This window comes from Ixodes scapularis, unplaced genomic scaffold, assembly GCF_016920785.2.
Source record: "Ixodes scapularis isolate PalLabHiFi unplaced genomic scaffold, ASM1692078v2 PGA_scaffold6__148_contigs__length_123643588, whole genome shotgun sequence".
Taxonomy (NCBI): Eukaryota; Metazoa; Arthropoda; class Arachnida; order Ixodida; family Ixodidae; genus Ixodes; species Ixodes scapularis.
Genome location: NW_024609881.1, coordinates 72,775,777 through 72,797,529, shown reverse-complemented (window position 1 = coordinate 72,797,529; position 21,753 = coordinate 72,775,777). Strand labels below are relative to the sequence as shown.

The 21,753-nt window shown below is 45.6% G+C and overlaps 1 protein-coding gene across 1 annotated transcript in view; it reads left to right on the top strand.

Annotated features, from left to right (window-relative positions):
- LOC120844365 overlaps window positions 1-20,284 on the top strand; it is a 36,922-nt gene extending 16,638 nt beyond the window's left edge. The window contains exons 2-5 of the mRNA XM_040216117.1: window positions 14,354-14,523; window positions 14,600-14,676; window positions 17,052-17,129; window positions 20,100-20,284. Coding sequence (XP_040072051.1) covers window positions 14,354-14,523; window positions 14,600-14,676; window positions 17,052-17,129; window positions 20,100-20,284 — 510 coding nt within the window. The remainder of the gene's footprint in view (window positions 1-14,353; window positions 14,524-14,599; window positions 14,677-17,051; window positions 17,130-20,099) is intronic.
- Window positions 20,285-21,753: the final 1,469 nt, after the last annotated feature.

Here is a 21,753-nt window from a genome sequence, read left to right as displayed (position 1 = left end):
GCACGTGTTTTACTTCCTACTGCATCTTGTGTGCACTTCCTCAAAATTTCTTACTAACATGGTTTTCAAGCACCTGTTTATCTCTGGGACGTGCACTTGGCAGTAACATCTGAAATTAACTTACGACAGCAGGCTTGAAGAAACTCCGTGACTGCGGCAACTTTATCTTCGAAGGCATTTTTCAAACTTCCCTTGCTAAAATGGTTTCGTAGCATAAGTCATAAGTTGGTTTCACTGTCTAACGTTTGCCAGAATTAAGCTGAGGTTCCTGCACTGCACTTATGTGCAGCGCTTAAAGTCTGGGTCGTCTCAGGGGGTCCCCCACTGATTTTAACGGATGGTCTGGGACCCTCCTCCACAGCCCCAGCATTTGTGAAATCAAAATCATATCTTGCAATAAAATAGCTTGTTTTCAGGACTGTGACATTTGGGGATTAGCAATTCGAGGGTTGCAGGTACGGTGGGGACAGAGTCAGCAGTGGGTGTTATTTTATGTGCATCTAATACATTTCGTCAGAACCCCCCTCCCGCCCTCCTCCCTTCTTATAGGGACCCCCCTCAACCTAAGGGAGACTTCAAGCTCTGCTTATGTGTAACTCATAGTTAGCAGGAAATGGGAGGTTCGTTCTGTCATCACATTCTGTTCAGAACCTAATCACATACCACATTTTTGTTTTGTTTTCCAGGTTCTGTAGTTCTCCCTGTGAGCTTGATTGTTCAGGAAGTTAGAGATTGCTTTCCATGTGAAAGCTGGAAAGCAAGCCCACTAATTATTTTAAGAATAGACGTATGAACATGTTTTACTTGGTACTGCATCTTATGTGCACTTGCTTGAAATTTCTTACTAACATGGTGTTTAATTATCTCTGGAAGGCACAGTTGGCAGTAACTTCTGAAATTAACTCGTGACAACAAACTTGAGGTATTTTATTGGATGTGGAAATTCTGTCTTCAAAGGAATTTTTCTAACCTCCCTTGTTGAAATGGTTTCGGATCATAAGTTACAAGTTGGTTTCACTGTAGTGCTCGCCATAGTTAAGATGAGGCTCCTGCAATGCGCTTAGATGTAACTCGTAGTTTGCTGAAATTGGGAGGTTTATTATGTCATCGCATTCTGTTCATAACCTAACACATTCCACATTTTTTGTTTTTGTTTTCCAGGTTCTGTAGTTCTCCATGTGGACTTGATTGCTCTGGAAGTTAGATTGCCTTCCAAATGAAAGCTGGACGTGGCCCACTAACTATTTCTCAAGAATAAAGGTATGAACATGTTTCACTTCATACTGCATCTTACGTGCACTTCCTCGAAATTGCTTACTAACACGTATTCTTGTGCGAATAGATGATTTTGAGTTAGAAGCGAATAGACGTATTGGCCGAATATTTTCGATTTGAGTATCGAATAGTTTTTCCATGCTTTTTACTATCACTGCATAATCCTTAGACGAAAACCCAGCTAAACTTGTGAACATTGTTCCACTTGTTTGTTTATACGCGAAGTTTAATCTATCTATATTTATGAACTGTGACTTCAGAAGTTCTGATGTCTTGGAATGGCAAGTAAACGATGGATTTGACATAAAATGAATCCTATAGAAATGTCCGATTGGGTGAATTTACAAATCTTGCTATATAAAATAATCTTTCGTTAATTTGAGTTAAAAAATGAAAGCCGTTTACGACTCCCTGTAACACCGGATAAGAGCGCAGCTCTTGAGGAGGAGGATGGAAGGGTACTGAGGGATAGGTGACCCCCTGAGGTTGCGCGACCTCGTGGGGGCAGGTCACGGGACTTCAGGGGGGTGACCCTCGTGAGGGTAACTCTCATAACCCTCATGACCCTTGTGAGGGTGATCCTCGTGAGAGTAACCCTTGTGACCCTCGTGAGGGTAACCCTTTCGAGGGTAACTAATTCTCGCAACCCTTGTGAGGGTAACGCTTGTGACCCTCGTGAGGATAACCCTCGTGACCCTAACCCTCGTAACCCTCACGAGGGTAACCTTCGTGACGTCATTATGGGAAACTTCCCATAATGCAAAGCGCGATTACGGCGACGCCGCTCAAGCCGGAAACGGGCGCCTAAGAGCTGTGCTCTAAAAGAATGGATCGCTCATGAGGAACGCAGGTTGTAAGGGCATCTCTGCCTAACATAGTATACTCTTGCATAACAGTCAGTTTAATTTTAAAACTTTTACTACAAAGTAGATATGCACATTCACAAAGTTTCCATTTATTTTCAAATACAGCCGGCACACGTGCACCACCCCGCGTTCAATGTATGCTTTTCTTCCAACCACGCAATTGCGATATTTCTATTTTCCCAAGTGTTTATCGTAGTGGGTTATCCTGTTGAGTGCGCTTCTTATTGAGCACTGTTGCACTGCGGAGAAGCAACACCCGCGGAGCTCGCTTCCGCAGGTATTGCTTCTCCGCAGTGCAACGATGCTCGGTAAGGAGCGCACTCAACGAGACTAGCCCGCCGCACGCAACCAACACTTCGAAAAACACGAACAGCACAGTTCTTCTCAAAGCGAATATAGAATAGTGTATTATTTGAAACTACAGTTCGAAATTCCGAATACTCGCACAACCCCACTAACACGGTGTTTAATTATGTCTGGGAGACACAGCTGGCAGTAACTTCTGAAATTAGCTCGTGACAACAAACTTGAAGTAACTTATTGAATGCGGAAATTGTCTTCAAAGGAGTTTTTCTAACTTCCCTTGTTAAAATGGTTTCATACCGCAAGTCACAAGTTGGTTTCACTGTTTAGTGCCCGCCAGAGTTCAGCTGAGGCTCCTTCAATGCCCTTACATGTAACTCATAGTTTGTGAAAATTGGGAGGTTTATTCTGTCATCACCTAACCATATTCCACATTTTTTGTTTTGTTTTCCAGGTTCTGTAATTCTTCCTATGGACTTGATTGCTCAGAAAATTAGAGATTGCCTTTCACAAGAAAGGTGGACATGGCCCACTAATTATTTCTTAAGAATAAAGGTATGAACATGTTTTACTTAATACTGTATCTTGTGTGCACTTCCTCGAAATTTCTAACACAGTGTTTAAGCAGCTGTTAATCTCTGGGATGCGCAGCTGGCATTAACCCCTGAAAGAACTTGGACCCGCAGCCTTGTCACATTCCCTGGCCATTAGATATTTAATTTGAATTGTTCCCGCGTCAAAAATTTGTTTACGTGTTGTCTGTAAAGGCGCGTTCACACTCTTGCAACCGAGTACGACCGAGAAAGACTTCTTGAAACCGGATGCGCTGAGCGGAGCTGGTCCTAAGAGATCGCAAGAGGCTTAAAAACCGGTTTGGTCTCTCTCGGTCGTACTCGGTTGCAAGAGTGTGAACGGGCCTTTACTTGCAGCGGCAGAAAGCTGTAACTCTCAATCACTGAGCTGCACATCATGAGTGACGACGGGAATCGTTCCGACATTGAAAATTAGCTGGCGTGTTGTCCGCACATTGCAGCAATGGCCAGAGACTGTTAAAATGTTAGCTGCAGTGATTTAACAAAACCGATATCTCAGTGAACAATAAATAAGCAGTAAAATGCTATATTGTTCACTTAGACATCCATTTTGTTAAGTCACTGCAGCTAGCAGTTTAACAGGCTGTGGCCGACGCTGCAAGGTGAGGACAACACACCTGCTAATTTTGTATGCAGGAACGATTCCTGTTTTCGCACATCACGTACAGCTCGGTGATTGAGAATTACGGTTTTTTGCCACTGCAAGTTACAGACAACACACCAGCTAATTTTCGATGCCGGAACAATTTCAGTCGTTGCACATCACGTGAAGCTCAGTTATTAACTGTTACGGTTTTTTGCCGTCGCAAGTTACGGACAACACGCCAGCTAATTTTCGATGCCGGAACAATTCCCGTATCTGTGGATCACGTACATGAGAGTTACGGTTTTCTGCCATGCTTCTACGGGTCAAGTTACGGGCAAAAACCGTAGGGCCTCATTACTGTCATGCACGTAATACCTACGTAATGCTGTGACCGTTACGCAAGACAACGGAAATTGTACCGGCATCAAAAATTAACTGGCAATTTCCGTAATTTGACGGGATTTTTTTTTACAGTGTGGAAGCACGGGCTAAAGCGCGAGCTAACTGCTCTGAAGGAAGCCCTCGGCAGTTTCCCGTGCCCGCGTGCGCTCGTGCAGCGAGAGCGCCAGTCAAGGGCACTCAAGGCATACTCAATTTCATACCTCGTGTGCATCGCTGTCAATGTTGGTGGCGCGTGAGTGTGGCTTTCGCGCCAGCAGCTTTGACAGCGTTGAAAGCGTTGTACCTGGCTCCAGGTATGAAACAGGGTACAAGTAGCCTTCGTGCGCGCTTTGCTTAGGGCAAGGCCGTCCTAAGCAAAGCGCTCTCACGAGAAAAATACAAAGAAATGGGGTGTGACACTACCGTGAACGCTTTTCTTTATCACCGCCCTTTAATGTCGCTTCAATAATTTTGGTTTACAAATTGCTATGAAATCAAGGCATTAAATTCGCGCAATCTCAAATTGACTTGTGTTATTTTTGTTTCCCAGCTGATGCCGCCAGCCTGTTTGGCTACGGCACCTACTGTTGCGTAGCCTGGTGCGGAAACAATAGAAGAACGCGCAAGAAGCCGGGAACAGAGTTCTTCCGAGTTCCACGAGACGACAGATTGTTGGTGATTTTATTCTTTGCACTCCAGAATGTCGTGCACGGTTTTTAAAAATGTTTTGCACGATTCGATTGTGCTGGCATGTCCGTTTCGTGAATAGAAAATTGGATAAAGTTCGCTTTCATTTTCGCGTCTCTGGTGTACAGCTTGAAAAGTTCAGTGGGTAGAACTTCATTCTGGTGATGTGTTTCAGCCTTTATGTTGCATATCATAAGATATCTACGAGGTAAAATTAATTTTATCGGGATTTTATTGGGCCGTGCAGACTAGCCATTTGTTGGGATTATTTGCAGCAAGTATATTGCACTCTACTCCACTACTAGTCCATTGTGGTGACTGCTTTTTTAAATGGTCATGTCTGTTTTTTCCTATTATGGTCTTGTGGAATCTGTAAGTTCTCATTTTGATCTTTGTTAATACTCTCTTTGAATGCAACTTCCTTTTCTTTTGGACATTGTTTCTGCTTGACACATAAGTGAAGCGTGAAAGAGATTAAAATCAGTGTGTCTACCAACCTGGCAAGTCTGAAATTCTCAGGTAATTTTGGATCACCTGGAAAGGTCAGGGAATTGTCAGGGAAACTGTGAAAAGGTTGCCTAAATCAGGGAAAGTGACCAGTAAAAGTGGCACGGTGGTGCGGAACGAAGCCCGGCGATCAGGTGTCACCACGGTTTTGCTGAATAGCATTGCCCAAAATGTCGTCTTTCGAAGGAAGGAACAGCCGGGGAATTTTGTCAAAATAGTCAAGGAAAAGCTGGAAAAATCTTGGACTTTGAAAGAAGTCATTTGGCAGACCCTGTAAGATGTATTTAATTAGGCAGTGCATATTGCATGCCAAGCCTTGGTGGAATCATTGTGATGAGTAGGTCGCAGATACACTAGGCATCAGTCTGCTTGTAGCAGTCTTTTGTCAGCCATTTCATCTGTGCTTTTTATGGTAGTGGTCATGGTAAAACTTGCATGTTAAATGGTACATGTTAAGTGTTACATGAACGTAAAAACTTATTAGTCCGTCGGTTGGCTTTCAGTTTTTATTATTTTGGTCATTATTGTTACTTAAATCACCAGGAGCAAGGTATGTTTCATTGTGCAGTGCTGGCTGTGTTAGGGTTATTTAATGACTATGTCGCAAACTAAGTAGGTCTATACTAGTGGCAATCTAGTTTAGACATTTACTTGTCTGTTTTTTCTCATTGTGGTCATCGTGCATCTCAGAAGTGTTCTGCTGAACTTTTTATTTGCATACAAATTGCATTGGATCAAGGAGCTTTGATACTGCATGGCCATTTTTTTTTGTATTTGTTGCTGATGCTGCATATGTTATATGTGTGTGTGCGCCTTGCATGGAACTTGCTTGAGAATACAAAATAGGCTTTCAATCCAATGGCAGTTGTAATTCCAGTCGTTTGATAAGATTTTCATGCGTGCCATAATATGCTTGTCATATTTTTGTAGGATGTACTGTTTGTGAATCCTTGATACACGGTGCTTGTGTTTTGTAGTTTTTGTAATTATATACGAGGCACAAACTGTCCATATGTTTTTGTTGCGAAAATAAACTTTGTTGATTACTTCCTGGCGGTGTTCTTCTGGGCACCACAAAGCTACATGGGTTTCCTGTCTTGTAAAGTCAGTGTTAACTGTATATAGTATTGTCCATTAGTTGTCCACATTAGAATTCACACGTACGTGTGAATTAATTATAGTTGAAATTTGGCATGCGGGAATAGTATAAAAAACAACTCACAGCAAACCAGATGGCGCAGGCTACCGCCCAACACACTACGCCAAATTAGATGTCGATTCATCTGGTATTTTTTTTTTTTATGGTGACTCCATTCACATAGTTGGGGACTACGACCGTCGCTGCGTGCGCTCCCTGCCAGCTAAATGGGCCGCTGGGGCCTATGGAAGTGTCCGCTCTTTACCTTGTGTAGATTACTCTATAGTACTTCTGCTGCAGATAACGCGAAAGAAACTAAAAGATTATCAGATTCTGCTGCCATCCCTGCCCGCTGGATAGATCGCGACGAACGCGGTGTTTTTACACTGCGATGTGAAGAAACGCCCCTACCGCATAAAGGACTTCCGACACGAGCTGGAAAAGCTGGACATCATGAAAGACTTGGCATCAGCAGGTGCGTACCAGATGAACCATGTGTGGATGTTGAGACTGCATTCCCTACCTGCGAAGCAAAAGCTGGTGAACGCGAAAGAACTGGTGGTGAAGGGAGGGCGGTGCCTCGTGCTAGACCCGGCGAGCAATGCAGTCAAGCTAAAACTTCTCTGGGTGCCATATAATGTACCAAACTTCAAAGTGCAAAATGAGCTGGAAACGTTCGGGAAGGTCTCCACTTTAACCAGGGAGCGCTTCAGAGAACAAGGTTTTGAAAATGTCGTGTCAAACACGCGTCTCGTGCAAATGACTCACCGTAAGGGTATGACGGTCGACAAAATTTCCCACGAAGTGCGACTGGAGGGATGCAGAGTCCTGGTCCTGGTGCCAGAGAGAGCACCCCTGTGCCTGCGCTGCAGACGAACCGGGCACATCCGGCGAGAATATCGCGTTCCCCGATGCACCGACTGCAACCGTTTTGGACATGCGACGGAGGAATGCGTGACCACGTACGTACATGCGGACAATTTTGTAAAGCTCTTCAGCTGAAAGAACTTCAATTGCAATGTTGCAAATTGATTTAGCAAAGGAATTGGACAAGGTATGTCACGACGATCTTTGGGAGGTTTTGGACCGGGCTAATGTGGGAAAGATTATAATCGAAGGTGTTAAAATGGCTTATAAGGGGTGCTTGACGAGAATAATTATAAACAATTCACTGTCTACCTTTATAAAAGTTTGTTTTCCTCGGTACGCCAGGACTGCCCAATGTCGGCTTTATTGTTTTCTCTTTATTTGGAACCACTGTGTTTAAGTATTATTCGGTCGAAACAAGTTCAAGGTTTCTGAATGGGCGATGTAGAAACTAAGGTTCTAGCGTATGCAAATGACATTGCTGTGTTCTGTAGTAACAAAGAGAGTGTTGCTAGTGTTTTCGAACTGTGTACACAATTTTGCAAAGCAACCGGTGCCGTTGCTAATGTTGACAAATGTAATGGTACCTGGGACGGCGAGTGGGCTACCATGCCTCAATATTTCAGAGGTGTTAAATGGAGCTGCGTTCACAGCAGATACCTTGGAACCCCGCTACAATATATGGAAACTAATTCAGAATATTGGGCGGACGTTGTTGAGGACTTAAGAGAGCGGGCAACCAAATGATGTGGCCGCGACATGTCGATAATCATTAGGGCCACTCTCTGCAATGTTTTTTCTAATCGCCAAGTTATGGTGTGTGCTACAAGTCCTACACTGTGCACGAAATAGTATACAAAAATGCATGGAGTGTTTGCTGCTTTCATATGGAAAAGCACGGGGGAACCAATGAGACGCGATAACCTCTTTCGTTCAGTGTCAAAAGGAGGACTCGGTCTGTCCCGCCTATTTGTCCGACAAATTGTTTCACGTTTTCTTTTCTTGAGAAACCAAAAACATCCTCTTTTGCAAGTAATGTTTCAAACAAGAATAACTCCTCATTTCCTTTCCGTTCTGGTTTCTTCTGCCATTGGGCCCCCGCTAGGAAGGTCGGTTTTGTGAAGGAGGTTGTGAATGCTTTAAAATTCTTAATGGCGTGTAACTCGCGGGAGTATTTGTTCACTGTCACCAGAAAAAAGTTTACCAAAGATCGAATTGATAGTCTCTTCCCCGCTCCGGTGTAGAGAACTTTGTTCATTAACATGTCTGGGGATGATGTGTTGGTTCGCGCGAAGAAAATGTGGATCCCCCCAGCGGCGAAATTTTTTTTCCCCGGCTGCATAGTGCCACACTGCCAGTTAAACTATGGATGGCTCAGAGAGGTATGTTTTTACCTTGGGGTGCTAACTGTGTACTCTGCAAACAGCCTGAGACAGTTGAGCACGTATCCATAGACTGCTGGGGCGCAATCATGTTCTGGGACGTCCTAAAGCGCACTATAATGAAGGACATAGATATAACATCGCATTCTATTCGGTTCCTTCCTGTTAACAAACAAGAGAGTGTCCCGCCCGATATGATCATGGTGTTAGGTTTGTTTGCTCTGTGGAAATTTCGTATGGATGTCCGCCATGCAGTAGAAAACCAAAATCTGCTTCACAGTATTTCACTGAACTTGCTACTCAGGTGAAGAGTGTATTTTGAGTGTACGGACGCAACGCCTGACTGGTCAAGCATGTTGCATGTGCTCTTCTGTATGAAGGATTTTTAACTCTACAGCTGCCCAAAAGATCTGTGTAGTGTGTGTTTAAGCACTGAATAAAAAAAAGCGCTTGTGGCCTAACAGTTATCTTGCTTGGTTCCCACGCAAAGGATCCCGGTTCGATTCCAGGCAGCGGACGTACATTTTTATTATATCTGTAACTCTCACATTCTAGTAAATTCGAGAACCCTGTTATGTATTCAAGGTACGAATGTTCTAGGCGCCTAATGTTCTACGCCGAACATTCCAGAAGCTCTCGCGTGTACATAACGGGCTCCGCGGGGCGAGCCGGGGTCAGTCTCGCCCCAGCGTTCGATCCTGCTGTTACGACGACTTCGACGCCGGCGACGCTCTCTTGTTATCTTCTGTTTCCTCTTTTTGTTTTGGGCACAAGTTCGCTCCATTAAACGTTTCAATTTCATCCGTCATTCCTTGTTCGTCGCCTCGTCATTCGCGACAATATTTTAACCGGAAGACGCGGAAGTTTCCTCCACCCACGGGGTGCCCCGTGGTACCGAACGCGCGCGGCATGGAACGACATCGCGACATTTTTGGTCCTGGCCAGCTCCTGCCTTATCAAAGTCGCTGAAAGCTTTTTTTTTTTTTTTTTATAGCGGCGCTTTTAAGGGCTAGTTTCCCCAGTTTCGTGCGCCTGGAGAAATAAATCTCGACACAACCCTCTGGACAGCTACCGCCATTTATGATCGGCGGCATCACATAGTACAGCTCCGCTGCTCTTCCTTCTTCACCAGAGTGAAAAGGGTGAATTTTTTTTGGTCGAAATACAAAATATAAGTGGTGCAAACTGTTTTAATTATTTATGAAAGTAGTTTTTGTTTATCATTTTACATAAAAATGAAAGCCGTTTACAATTCCCTGTAACGCCGGTTAGACCGCAGCTCTTGAGGAGGAAGATGGAAGCGTACGGAGGGATAGGCGACTCCTTGAGGTCACGTGACCTCAAGGGGGTCACGTGACTTGAAGGGGTCTATGACCTTAGGGAGGTCACGTGACCTTATGGGGGTCACGTGACCTTAGGGGGGTCACGTGACCTCAAGGGGGTCACGTGACCTCTGGGGGTCACGTGACCTCGGGGGTCACGTGACTTAGGGGTGTCACGTGACCTGGGTGGGTCACGTGACCCCCTTAGGTCACGTGACCTCGGGCGGGTCACGTGACCTCGCGGTTACGCCGACGGCGACGGCGACGCCGACGCCACTCAAGCCGGAAACGGGCCCCTGAGAGCTGCGCTCTAGAAACAAACAAATGCTGTTTCTGAAGTACGGAAACAAGAAATGATCCGTCGTCATACCCGCCCCCAAGCGGTGGAAAAGGTGGCGCATACTAGAAAAGGGTAGAGGGATAAGGCGCCCACGCGCGGCCACGCAATTGCTATGAAGCGGCAAACATAGAAAGGTCCCGGACGTACGCAGCGGCGCTGCGGTCATTTGAGCTGGAGGATCCGACCGGTTTCGAGCGTTCCGAAGACCTTTGCCGAGCAGGTTTGGCTTGCGGTTTGGTCGTTTGGCGGTTTGACAGCGCGAAGTGACTCCCGTTCTGAACTGATCTTTACCCCGTGTTTGCTGTCGTTTGTGGCCAATGAAGTGGCATGCCGAATTAGTGTTTAATCGCGCAGCAAATGGAATGCCGAGGTGCCCTGGCCACCCTCTTCATCCAACCATAGCCTCCTCTATACTGACAAAGCATGGCAGATCGCCACGAGACGCTGCCACCGAAAGTGAAAAGGTAGAGCGGCAGACAGTAGTCATGTAACGGGCGCCCCGCTACGGCGAGACGCCGAAACACACTTGTCACGAGCGATGGAATGTCCGCTCGTGCTTCTCGCGTTCCTCGGTCTACCACTTCTTTTCTCGTCGTTTTTGAAAACCATGTTTTCGGGTCCTCGCCGCTGCAGAAGCTGTGCACTGAATACCAGACTCCCAGAGAAATGCTCTGTGCTACCAGACCCTCGCGCTCCAAATCTGCGACCGGGCATTCTATGGCTCCGTCATCGAACTGCCAGGCTTTGTGAGTATAGAGGAGGTTATGATCCAGCCTATCCAGGACATGCTTCAGTGGCGCTCTCTCGAGCCGTCGACACGGAGTGCGGTAGCCGTGAGCGCTCGCTGAGCTCTCTACCCCTCCTGTAGTTAACGGCCACCCAAGCCAGGACCAGGGACGTCATGAGAGAGGTTATTTGTTGCTTCTTTTTCTAATTCTAATCTGTCTATAACTTATAAAATAAAGCGAATTTCGAGAAAAGAAAAGTTTCACTAAGTTACTACGTTCAGTGTGTTCAAATTCGGTGCCAATTGAAAAACAGTCAACACGTCGTTGCCAGACCCCTTTAAGGAGTTGCCATGCCGCAACGGCAGTGACATTCACATTCGATCGTATATTTTATTTCCTCCTCCTCCTACCAGTACTTCTAGCAGCAAGCGCCAGGATGGCGATCAAAAAACATTACAGGCCAGCTTCTGTGACACCAATCCTTGCACCTTTCGGACCACGTTTGCTGTGCGGGCGGCATAGGACTCTCAAAAGCGCACCATTCAAAAGGGAGTTTTCGTAGATCGTTTTCACCGCTGCGCAACCCTCTCCGCAGCCCGCTGCGATACCCAAATCTGTACAGTCAAGGCAGGCGCAGCAGCTGCTTCTTCGCTGCGGTTTGCTTAGCGGAGGGTGAAACGCTGCCTACGACAACTCCCTAAAGACTCGTTCAAGGTACCGCAGTCGCACAAACAAATGTATCGTGTGTTGCTCATGGTAATCGCGGGAGCGCTCCGCCGACGCTTGCTTCGGCGTTGCCTCCACCGCGTGAGGGCCCGTTCACACACCTGCGTTCGGAGCGACCACTATACTTACGGACGAATGCAACCGCTGCAACTTCAACTACAACTGTGCGCGACGAATACACACACATGCAACCGCATGCAACCACACGAATCAACAGCCAATGAAAAACGAGCTTCAGTTTTTTCTCCTAGCCAATAGGAAGCAACCCAGCTGCGCTTACAAACACGGCGGACGGTTTCGTGCTTGGCGCTAGGTCCTCACCGGTGCAGCCCGAGGTTTCGGCTACAGCGTACAGTCACGAAGATCTGCTGTGAGCCTACAATAGCTGTGTAAAGGCTGGTTCAGACATCTGAAACGAACCCGTTATCCACGACTGCGTCCGTTGTGACCGGAACCTCCACACTGCGGGGCACGTACACTCCTGCAGCCACTGCAACAAGCGCAGCGGGTCGGCAGCACGGTGACCGCCTCTCCGCCGCCGTCAGCTGTTTCAGCGGTGCGTCTAAAAAGAAGGGGACGCACTGCCATTCACTTGCGTAACAGTACATAGACAGACCATCTTCTATGACCTTAAGCTTTATTAATTTTTTTCAGGATATGCTTGCAGGGTAGTGCGTATAAAAGGAAAAAAAAATGCAGTACGCCGTCTTGCACGATCACGACTTTAATACACGACATTGCCAACGGTACAAACCTTGCCACACGCCTTTCCTACGATTATAAAACACGATGTAATCTTAGCAGTGATATAGCAACGAAGAAATATAATTTCGTGATCAAAGAGACGTTGCGAGCGTTCAGAATTGCTAGCACTAATCACTTTTTTCGGGTGATGAAAACGCGTGAAAATTCGCATCGTTAATACGGTACGCACCAGTAATACCTCGAACTTGAACACACGCATGGAATGCGCCAAAAAAGAATTCCGGGCGATGTTCGAGGACACAAATGCTAAGTAGGCACTACTGCAGTCGATGTAAACAAACACGACGACACGGGCGTTTCTGCTGTCTTGAGAGTGCCGCCACGAGATCGCCGTACGAGTAGGTGGATCTTCCCTTTTAGTACGTGCTCGGTTATCATAACGACACACGACGAAAATTCAGTCAAGGATAGCGCTTTTACGGGGAACGATGAGTTTCCACCAGACCGTCCACGTCAACGATCGCCACCGACGCCATGTTTTTAGATAGAAGGACCGCGGCACGACCGGGATGCAACGCGCGCGACCAAGCTCTCCTCGACCTGTGATTGGTCTGTCGCTCCCGTCGTTCCCGAACGCAACGAAAAAGTTCAGCCCGGCTCAGCTCCTTGCGTTGCGAACGAACACGAACGAAACGACCGTTTTACGCTTCGTTGCTATGGCAACTCGTCGTTCAAAACGGTTGCATTCGTTCGTAAGCGTAGGGGTCGCTCCGAAAGCAACTGTGTGAACGGGCCTTGAGTCAAAGAAATTCTTGCTCATTTGAAGCGACCGCACGAATCGGTTTCTTAGCGTACCAAGGTTTACGTTTGTACAGAGGTGACCGAGGATGACGTATTTTGTGCATAAATATTTTAGTATCTACGGCGGCAATCCGCTAAAATAAAGGTGTCTGATTGGCGCAGGACCCGACAAATTGTGGCAGCCGTTGACATATATGACTAGAAAGCCTGTACCGTATTTGCTCGAGTGATAAGTCGTCCTTCTGATCAACAAGTACTGTGGGTCTGGTTTCCCGCGGAGCACGGGGAAAGCTAATCACCGCGATCGACGGAAAGATGACAGCGATTTACGGGACGGAAATAACGTCTTCATGCGAAACGTTATCTGCTCAGATCGCATTTTTACGGAGAATCGTGTTCTCGACCTTGTTATTCGTTGCGTTTTTATGCACAACGCGATGATTGGCTACAAGCGTGCTATGCAGGAAAGTAGACACAAGGGCCTTGCTCATAAGAAGTGCGAACATTATTCGTGAAAATGCGGTATTACGGAGAGTTTCCAACAGCTCGATCGAGATCAAATGGTCTATGGACCGCGTTTGCGATAAGAGCTGCGAGGAGGTTTTCGAGAGCGTTGATCGTCTCTCTGCCTTTCCACCTGCTTCCCTTTTCGGCACGCGAAAACGCGGCACATGCGCAGTTGCGATTAACGTTCATAGTCTCTAGAGTGCACTGAACATCATATAGAATATAAATATTAAGAATATAACTATAATCTAAAATACTATTTTGGTTTACGGTATGAAAAGGTCGGTGTATTTGTTCTATAACACTTACCGCTGTGTATGCAGCGGACTCTCGCAACCATTGTAATTTTCTTACTATACTACGGAGTGAGGCTACCATGTAGGATTACACTTTTGCGAACTTACCGCACTCTACAATGGAGAAAAACGTAACCCTTTCAAGGCGCACGTTCGTGGTATAGACATTTACCTTGACACTGCCTGTTTTTCTTCCTACTTCCAGGAGGATCACATTTCATTTTGACAACTTATATTCGTGAACATGTACCACCGCTATAGCAAAACATCAAGAAAGACCGATGGTATTCATGTAGAATAATAATAAATCGCACGTAACTGCCTCTAATTTTTGCCATTCCAGTTGTTGAAGACTCTCGAGGACAGATATACTTTTCGGAAAGACACCAAAACTTCCAAAAAAACTTGGCTGGTTGGAAAACCGACCACATGTTTGCGGATGCTTTGGAAGACAGAGGCGAACATGTCTACCGCCAGCATCTTTTTGACCTACACAGATGAAAGGAACAGAACGTAAGCTAACATTTAAGCTTCGCCCCTAAATGAACCGTAACAATAACTTAACAGACTGTTGTTTGCTTTTTTACAGGATAATCGATATACTATCCGTGAAAAGTGAATCTGAAAATACCTTAGAGTTTACGTTCACTGATATGGCTTTAGAAGGTAAAACATCTTTTACTTTTAACTTTGCGAGTTCAGTTTCGTTGGCATTTTCTTCCCCTTCAGGCAGTTCTTTACTCTGGTATAGGCCTATATAAGAAGGTGATATATGAAATACCTTACAGGTTTTATGGAGCTTCATCTTTCCGCTTGTGCAATAACCCCCCCCCCCCCCCCCCCCCCTGGCCCTTCGCTCAAGGCATATGACGTTTGTTGAAGCTAATTTCCGACTTTTAGGGGCGAAGCTCCCTAGGGTCTAGCCTTGTCCGTCCATCCGAACCTGTGCGGGAAGACCCTAATGGATTTCTAGTCCATCGCCTTAACCACTCGGCCACGAATGCGGGACGAGTAGGGTGCTCTGAGATGTAGTAGTAACTCAAGAGCTGGGGATGTCATGGAAGAAACGTTGCATGTATCCGCTCAACATCTATACAGGAGAGGGCGCTGCGGTCACGTTCCATACCACACATTCTCTTCTTGACATGGACCGTGAGACTTAAGCGGTGGAGAAGCGTTCCCACGGCTTCTAGCGGATCCAAACTGATCCGCTAGAAGAATCACTGGCTCTGCATTTCACCGACATAAAGCAGTAATAATGAAGTCGAAACGCAACCCGCAACTCAGCACTACATGTGAGCCATAAAAAAAATCAGCACCATCAGCACTACCTATGAACTATAAAATCAGTATCATCAGCACCACCAGAGCTTCGCCCCAATCAGCATCATTCGCCTCGTGGAGATGCGGTCATTTTTTCATTGTCAAAGCAGTGAACTTTTTATGTGGACTCCAAAAGTAAGGAAGGCGCATATGCAACAATTTGTCGCTCCCCATATAAGGCGAAATGTATTTTAGTTTGAACGCCGCAACCACCACTGGTTTGTGTCATGTATTAGTCCTTGTTTCTAGCGTTGAGCATTTGACTGGAACTGATTGCAAGAAAATCTGCTCCGAACGATCAGGAAGCGGTCGTGTCAAATGCTTGCAGAAAGTGCACAGTTAAACCACTCCTCTCCATAAGTTATGACACAAACGACGGTGGATGCTGCCAGTTTGTCCGACCAATCAAATAGCGCGTGTCCGTACTGCCACTTTAAGCCGGGGTTACACTGCTTATACCATACAAAATACAGTCTGCTAACAAATTCGAACGGGAGTCATCGAGAGGTCCGTGCTTCGAATGCCTCATGGCAATGAGTTCAAGGAGAAAACTTGGCACGCGGCATTCTACCAACGGATACTGTGGTGAGTCGTGCTTGCAGACTGTCTCTTGCATCATATATGAGTAGCGTGACCCCGGCTTTAGGGATTGCATGCTTTCAGGCAACGCGGTATCGTGACCAAACGGTCATGTACTGTCAAAATAACATCCCGCTCTTTTGCAACCGAAGCTCTATGGCGCTTAAAGTCTCATATCGAGTTTCTTCTCGTTTATTCGAAGGATTAAAACAAAAAAGAGGTTTGTGTGTTTCAAGCGCATTTGGGTTGTTTACACGCTTCTAAGAGTGCACAATTATGGCTGGACGTCGAATAAAAAATGTAACCTAATTAGTCGCCACCATTTAATCGAAAAATAATCGATTAATTGATCTCGTTCGTTTTCATGCTTAATATTTTTAGAACGTCAAATTTACATTTTGTTTGCCTTTGCTGATAATGTTTCAAACGGCGCAATATGCAATTTTGATTATGAATCAAGCTCGACGTGTAGTTAAGAACAGTTAAAGACATTCACACTCACAGATTCTCACTTCAGCTGCATGATGCAAAGGGGTTCGTTGATACCCTCCGCCACGAGTGACCTCCTTTCATTGCTCACAGTATAGTCTCTGCGGCACTAAATGAACACTCGCACGGCGTTTAAGTGGCCGCGACAAGTGTTGCTTTCTGCACATCGTCTGGAGTTACAAATCTCGCTCCTACAGGTTACTTTAGGTAAGAATTTCTCTCAACGTTTTTCCTGCTCACAGGTGTACCCGTCCACGTTTGTTTAGAGAAAGCGTTTAATTTTTACTTTCTGTCGGTTTGTTAAACTTTTACCGATTAACCGGTTAAAAATTAATCCCGATTAAAGCATTGTTTGAATATTCGGTTCATAGTGCAATAACAATATTAAGGTTGCACCAGAAGAACATTATGAATATCGGAGGTCAAGTAGATCACAAATCACTGGTACCATATGACACCCATTAATCCGGAAAGGGCACGCGTACCCTGTGTATGTTATTGTAGATCTCAGGCATAATACTAACATTGCTATTTGCAAAGAATTCAGGTGTCTTATTAAACCAGCACAACACCAGAAACAAAAACAGAAACATACAATCTGCAAGAGCTGTTCTAACTTCGTTTGCCGAAATACATTTCTTCTTTTTCAGAGTTCCAGGACAGAAAGGTGAAATATAAGGTTCTTAGTACGAATTCTTCTTGTAGCATTTTAAAGATACCAAAAGCCAGCTGAGAAAGTAAGTGTTTAATTCTATTTTCTGAGCCTTTATCGGTCACATTACAACTCAGTAACATTAGTAGGTAATGTAGAACCAATAATTCCAACTAATCTCATTTTTTCTTTACTAAGTTGTAATTGCCTAGAATTTTGTAAATTTCAGCGTTGCGCAGACATTTTCAATGCGTCTGTGTCAAAGAAAATCTTTTGCGTTATTTAGCTAGATCTCTAAAATAATTCTGCAACTATTAACTGTGGAGTCTACGTGAATTACCATAGAAGACGAGAAACAATGAAACGTACGGGATATATTTATATGAGGTTATTCTGCCATGTCTTGAATGTTCAAACGCACCTTGAATTGTAGGCTTCAGAAAAGGGGACCGAAAAGGGTACAGGTAGCGCGTTACGTTTTTATGTAACGTAGTAATCTACTTGTTACTTTTCCAAAAGAGTACCGGCAACGTACATACGTTAATTATTTGTAACAGGCAACGTAGTTACGTTACTTCTTACATCTTCCCAAGGCGTGAAAAGAATACAGATAAATATTTCCGTGTTTCTATATTTTTGTTATAGGCGCTAAGTCATTAATTATTGCACTCATTCTACGTACCTTCAAAATTTTACCAGTCTTTTCCCCGCGCAAAAAAACCCCGCTTTAGGAAAAACCCCACACCCTCGCCCTTTGTCTTAGTGTCAAGTAAAAGCTGTCGCCAAAAAAAAACGCTGTTACCGTCAATTTATATTAAAAAAAAAAAAACGCAAAAAAAAGTCACGTGCGTTACAATAATCGGTCACGGTAACGCGTTCCATTTATTTTGAGGTAGCGTATGTCTGTAACTCTTTCCTTTGTTTTGCAAGTAGCGATCGAGTAATGCATTTTGTCATGGCCCTGTGTCATTAGGCGGTGGGGTGGTCTTTGTCGGTGTACATAATATACAAACCTGCAATCGCAAACTAAGGAATTTCAACTAAAGATTTATCAGGTTTGTTCTTTAAACCGCTAATTCATACAGACAGGTGAATTTAATATTATATTTCCAAACATTTTGAATACGGCAGTGCGACTAGTATCGTTCGAATATCCGACTGTCCGGAAAGAAGGAAGAGCGAAAAAGAGCCTAGGAAAGGGGTGGCCAAGCTGCAGCACGCGAGGCGCATGCGGCTCTTCGCGTGTTAAAGCGCAACTCGCGGTACCCCCCCCCCCCCCCCCCCCACACCACACACACACACACACACTTTCCCGCCTCCCTCCCGGTCACAGGAGCACTTCTTCCCGGTCACAGGAGCACTCCCTCCCGGTCACAGGAGTCTGGCCGCCGACCAGACTCGAGATTCTGCAAGGCACAAGGTCCCCCTCACCATGGGGGAGGAGGAAACAGGCAGTGAGGAACAGGGTAAAACGGGAGAGAGGAGGAAACAGTGGAAAAGTTGAAAGCGAAAACTGGTTGTCACAGGTTGCGGTTTGTTAGTTTTGTGCTACTGCCACCTTACGTACAGTTGGACTGCTTTTTACTCGGATAGATTGGAAGTAGTCCGAGCCTTCGTTTACTGCTCTGAAAAAAAAATTGCCCCTCTCCCCCCCCCCCCCCCCCCCCCCCCCACCGCGGCTCTTGAAAGCTTTGTGGTTTTTTTTTTTTCGGCTCTTAGGTCGGGTCAGCCCGGCCACCCCTGGCCTAGACCAAGGCAAGGCCCAAGGAGGAGCCCAATTTCCGGGGTTGCTTCCTCTTTCTGACGCTCGTGACATCATGCCTCCAAGCTCTGCAGCCTTTCCTTGGTGTTGCATTTAGACGCTGTGCTTCAAAGCCTGTTTAACCTAAGTCACCATAAGAGACGTTCCCCAAAGAAATAGTGACGCTCCGAATGACGGGAGGCGGACCTTGGTGGAAGGGTACTCCTCGTGGAAGCAGCGTTTATGAACAATGCCGTAACTGAGTTAATTTAAAAACGTTGGCTTTGAAGGCACGCCCCAGTAAGCTGTTAAAGAGTATAATGCGTAAATGTGATTAAGTCAGACTACAGTTGCCACACTATACAGTCGAAGCTATGGACGAATGTGCGCTTGCGGAGCGTCCATTAGGCTGTGCACACGCACTATTAATGCGAAAGCATTAACTGTCCTGTGGAGCGAGCTGACGTCATCAGTTTGAAGCGCGAAAACGGCACCTAGTTTCCTTGATCCCAAAGGAGAGAAGTAAAGCTGATGGATTTCGCCCTCGGTTCCATTGACTGGCGCGCGTCAACGGGGCTCTCATTGGCCGCTGCGCTTGTCAGATTCCACGACCGCTCACCCCATGGCGCTGTGTGCCCATCAGCGCGCCGCTAACACGGAGCGTCCAAGGTCAGCGTGCCCAGGGGAGCATGCGCGCTGACCGGCGACGAAAGGTACGCAGCAGACGAAAAAGGAAGCGGACGAGCGGCCTTGCATGCTTTCGCGTTCACAACTCATAAGAAGTGCTTAGGTGTACCTCGAGCCTTTTTAACTTATTCTTAAATAGCTCTCTGAGAATATAATGTGGCAACGGCGGTGATGCTTAACCGCCGAAAGGGCGTGCCCCGTATAACTAGGGTATAACTAAGGTACACAACGTTCTCAAACGGTACTGTATGTATTGGCCACTTTCATAAAGTGCCGCTACAGCTCACCACGTCAACCGCGCTCGTGATCGCTAAATACTACCTCAATTTACGGTTCATAGTTGACGTCACGTCCTGCTCAGGAGACGCTTTTTGACGACAAAGCAAAACGTCAGTTTTGGTTTCGTCAATTTTGTTTTTACGCAAAATAGTTTTATTTAAAAACTTGAGCATATTGCTAGGTTCTACAGGATCGGATATTACCCTTTTATAAAAACAATGTCTAAAAACGTCCTAATATTTCTTTTTCGCGCCTAATTTTTTAAAATTTTCAACTTTCCTTTTGGCGAAGTATTGTGCAAATTGATATGGACGTTGCAAAGATTGTGAAAGAGAGCAGACAAGTGTAAGGCCTATTGTTTTGTTTCATATTGTGCGTACTGGGTCCTGTACATTGGTGGAGGTGGCAAGGTTGTAAAGTGGTGCAAACCGCCCAGGAATCATACGTGCGATGTAGAGATACACACCCTCCAAAACCCTGGGAGATGCAAGGAAAAGCCCATGTGCTTTTACACTGAAACCTAAGTAGTTTACGTTTGTCCCAAAGCGATGTGGTTTATGTATAGAGTATGAGAGACAAAAACTATTGAAGAATTTCAACCTGGAAAAAGTAAAAGAAAAATAAAGGCGTCGCCAAGCACGAACGAGTGACATTCACGCTTTTAGCGTAAAAACCTTGATTGCAATGGCATGGAAACAGCATAATGATGTTTTTCCCCATACTGGCGAAGTATTGTGCAAATTGTTATGGATGTCGCAAAGATTGCGAAAGAGAGCAGACAAGTGTAAGATGGCGAGAAAGACAAAATAAAACAACCAAAACAATAATAACAAGAATAAGCCTTTAGTTGTTTAGACAGGGTATGTTTAATCAGCCAGTGCATGGCGACATTTTTACCCACTGCAGATGAGTAATTTAGCCAGTGCAGTAAGACTGCTGGCCTGGGCTGATGAAAGCTCATAACGTAACAGTAAAGCGCGAGACACATGCGCGTCAAAACTGTCCAATCCGACGTGCGAACTGTTTGACCGACGGTCAAACACGAGGGTTTTCGTCTCACCGGAGCGTCGAGCTCCGGCATGCGACCAACTCGCCAGATATTCGGCGCACGGCTGTCCGATTGTCGGAGGGCCGCAGCCAATGGCAGCACAGATGGCGCAAACGTCACGTTGTCAGGTGACTATCGGACTGATCGGGAAAGGAGGTGGTACGCGGCCCTGCGGCCGAAAAAATTTTTGCAGAAATAGTGAACAGACTGACGGCAATTCACATAGAAATCATAGAACTAACGACACAGCAAGTTGCTACTAAAGTCTTGATCGGCAAGATGAATGTAGGGCTTGTTGAATTTGATAAACTACTCTAAGAGCGCAGGCAAAAAAACGGAACGAATTCAGGCACTTCAACGTAGCATCGCTGATCTCAAAAGGACTATCAATTTTCGAAGTGGGAAACCTAGAGAACTCGAATATAGAAGCCGTAGATGAAACTTGGCTGTCACCAAAATCGCTGAGACGAAAGATGAATGGGAGGATCAGCTTAAGGCTAAAGTGTTTACAGAGGTTCTGGACGGCATACTAGGAACGACCTGCAACTCTATTTGAAGGATCCACAGACTGGGCGAATCTGGTGATGGAAGACCTGTCATCTTTCAAGATTTTAATGAAGAAGTAGCAGTACTTCGCAATGGCATGAAGTTAATAACGTATACACGAATATTCATTCGCAAAAAGTTAACAAATATACACTAAGTACACTGGCAAACCGCCGGTCGCTTTGGCTAAGCACCACGGACGATAAGAAGCAAGGGAAACAAGTTTTCTTTTTGGTGCATGACAAACTCCGAATAAATTATGACTGGTACATCTGAAATGACGTTGCTAATTTCCGTGTTCGCTTAACACCATAGCGGCGAAGTTCCAGTGAATGGCTCTTATGTTCCGCCGTATCTGAAGGACTCTACATTTTAAACATAAACGCACAAAGCATGGTG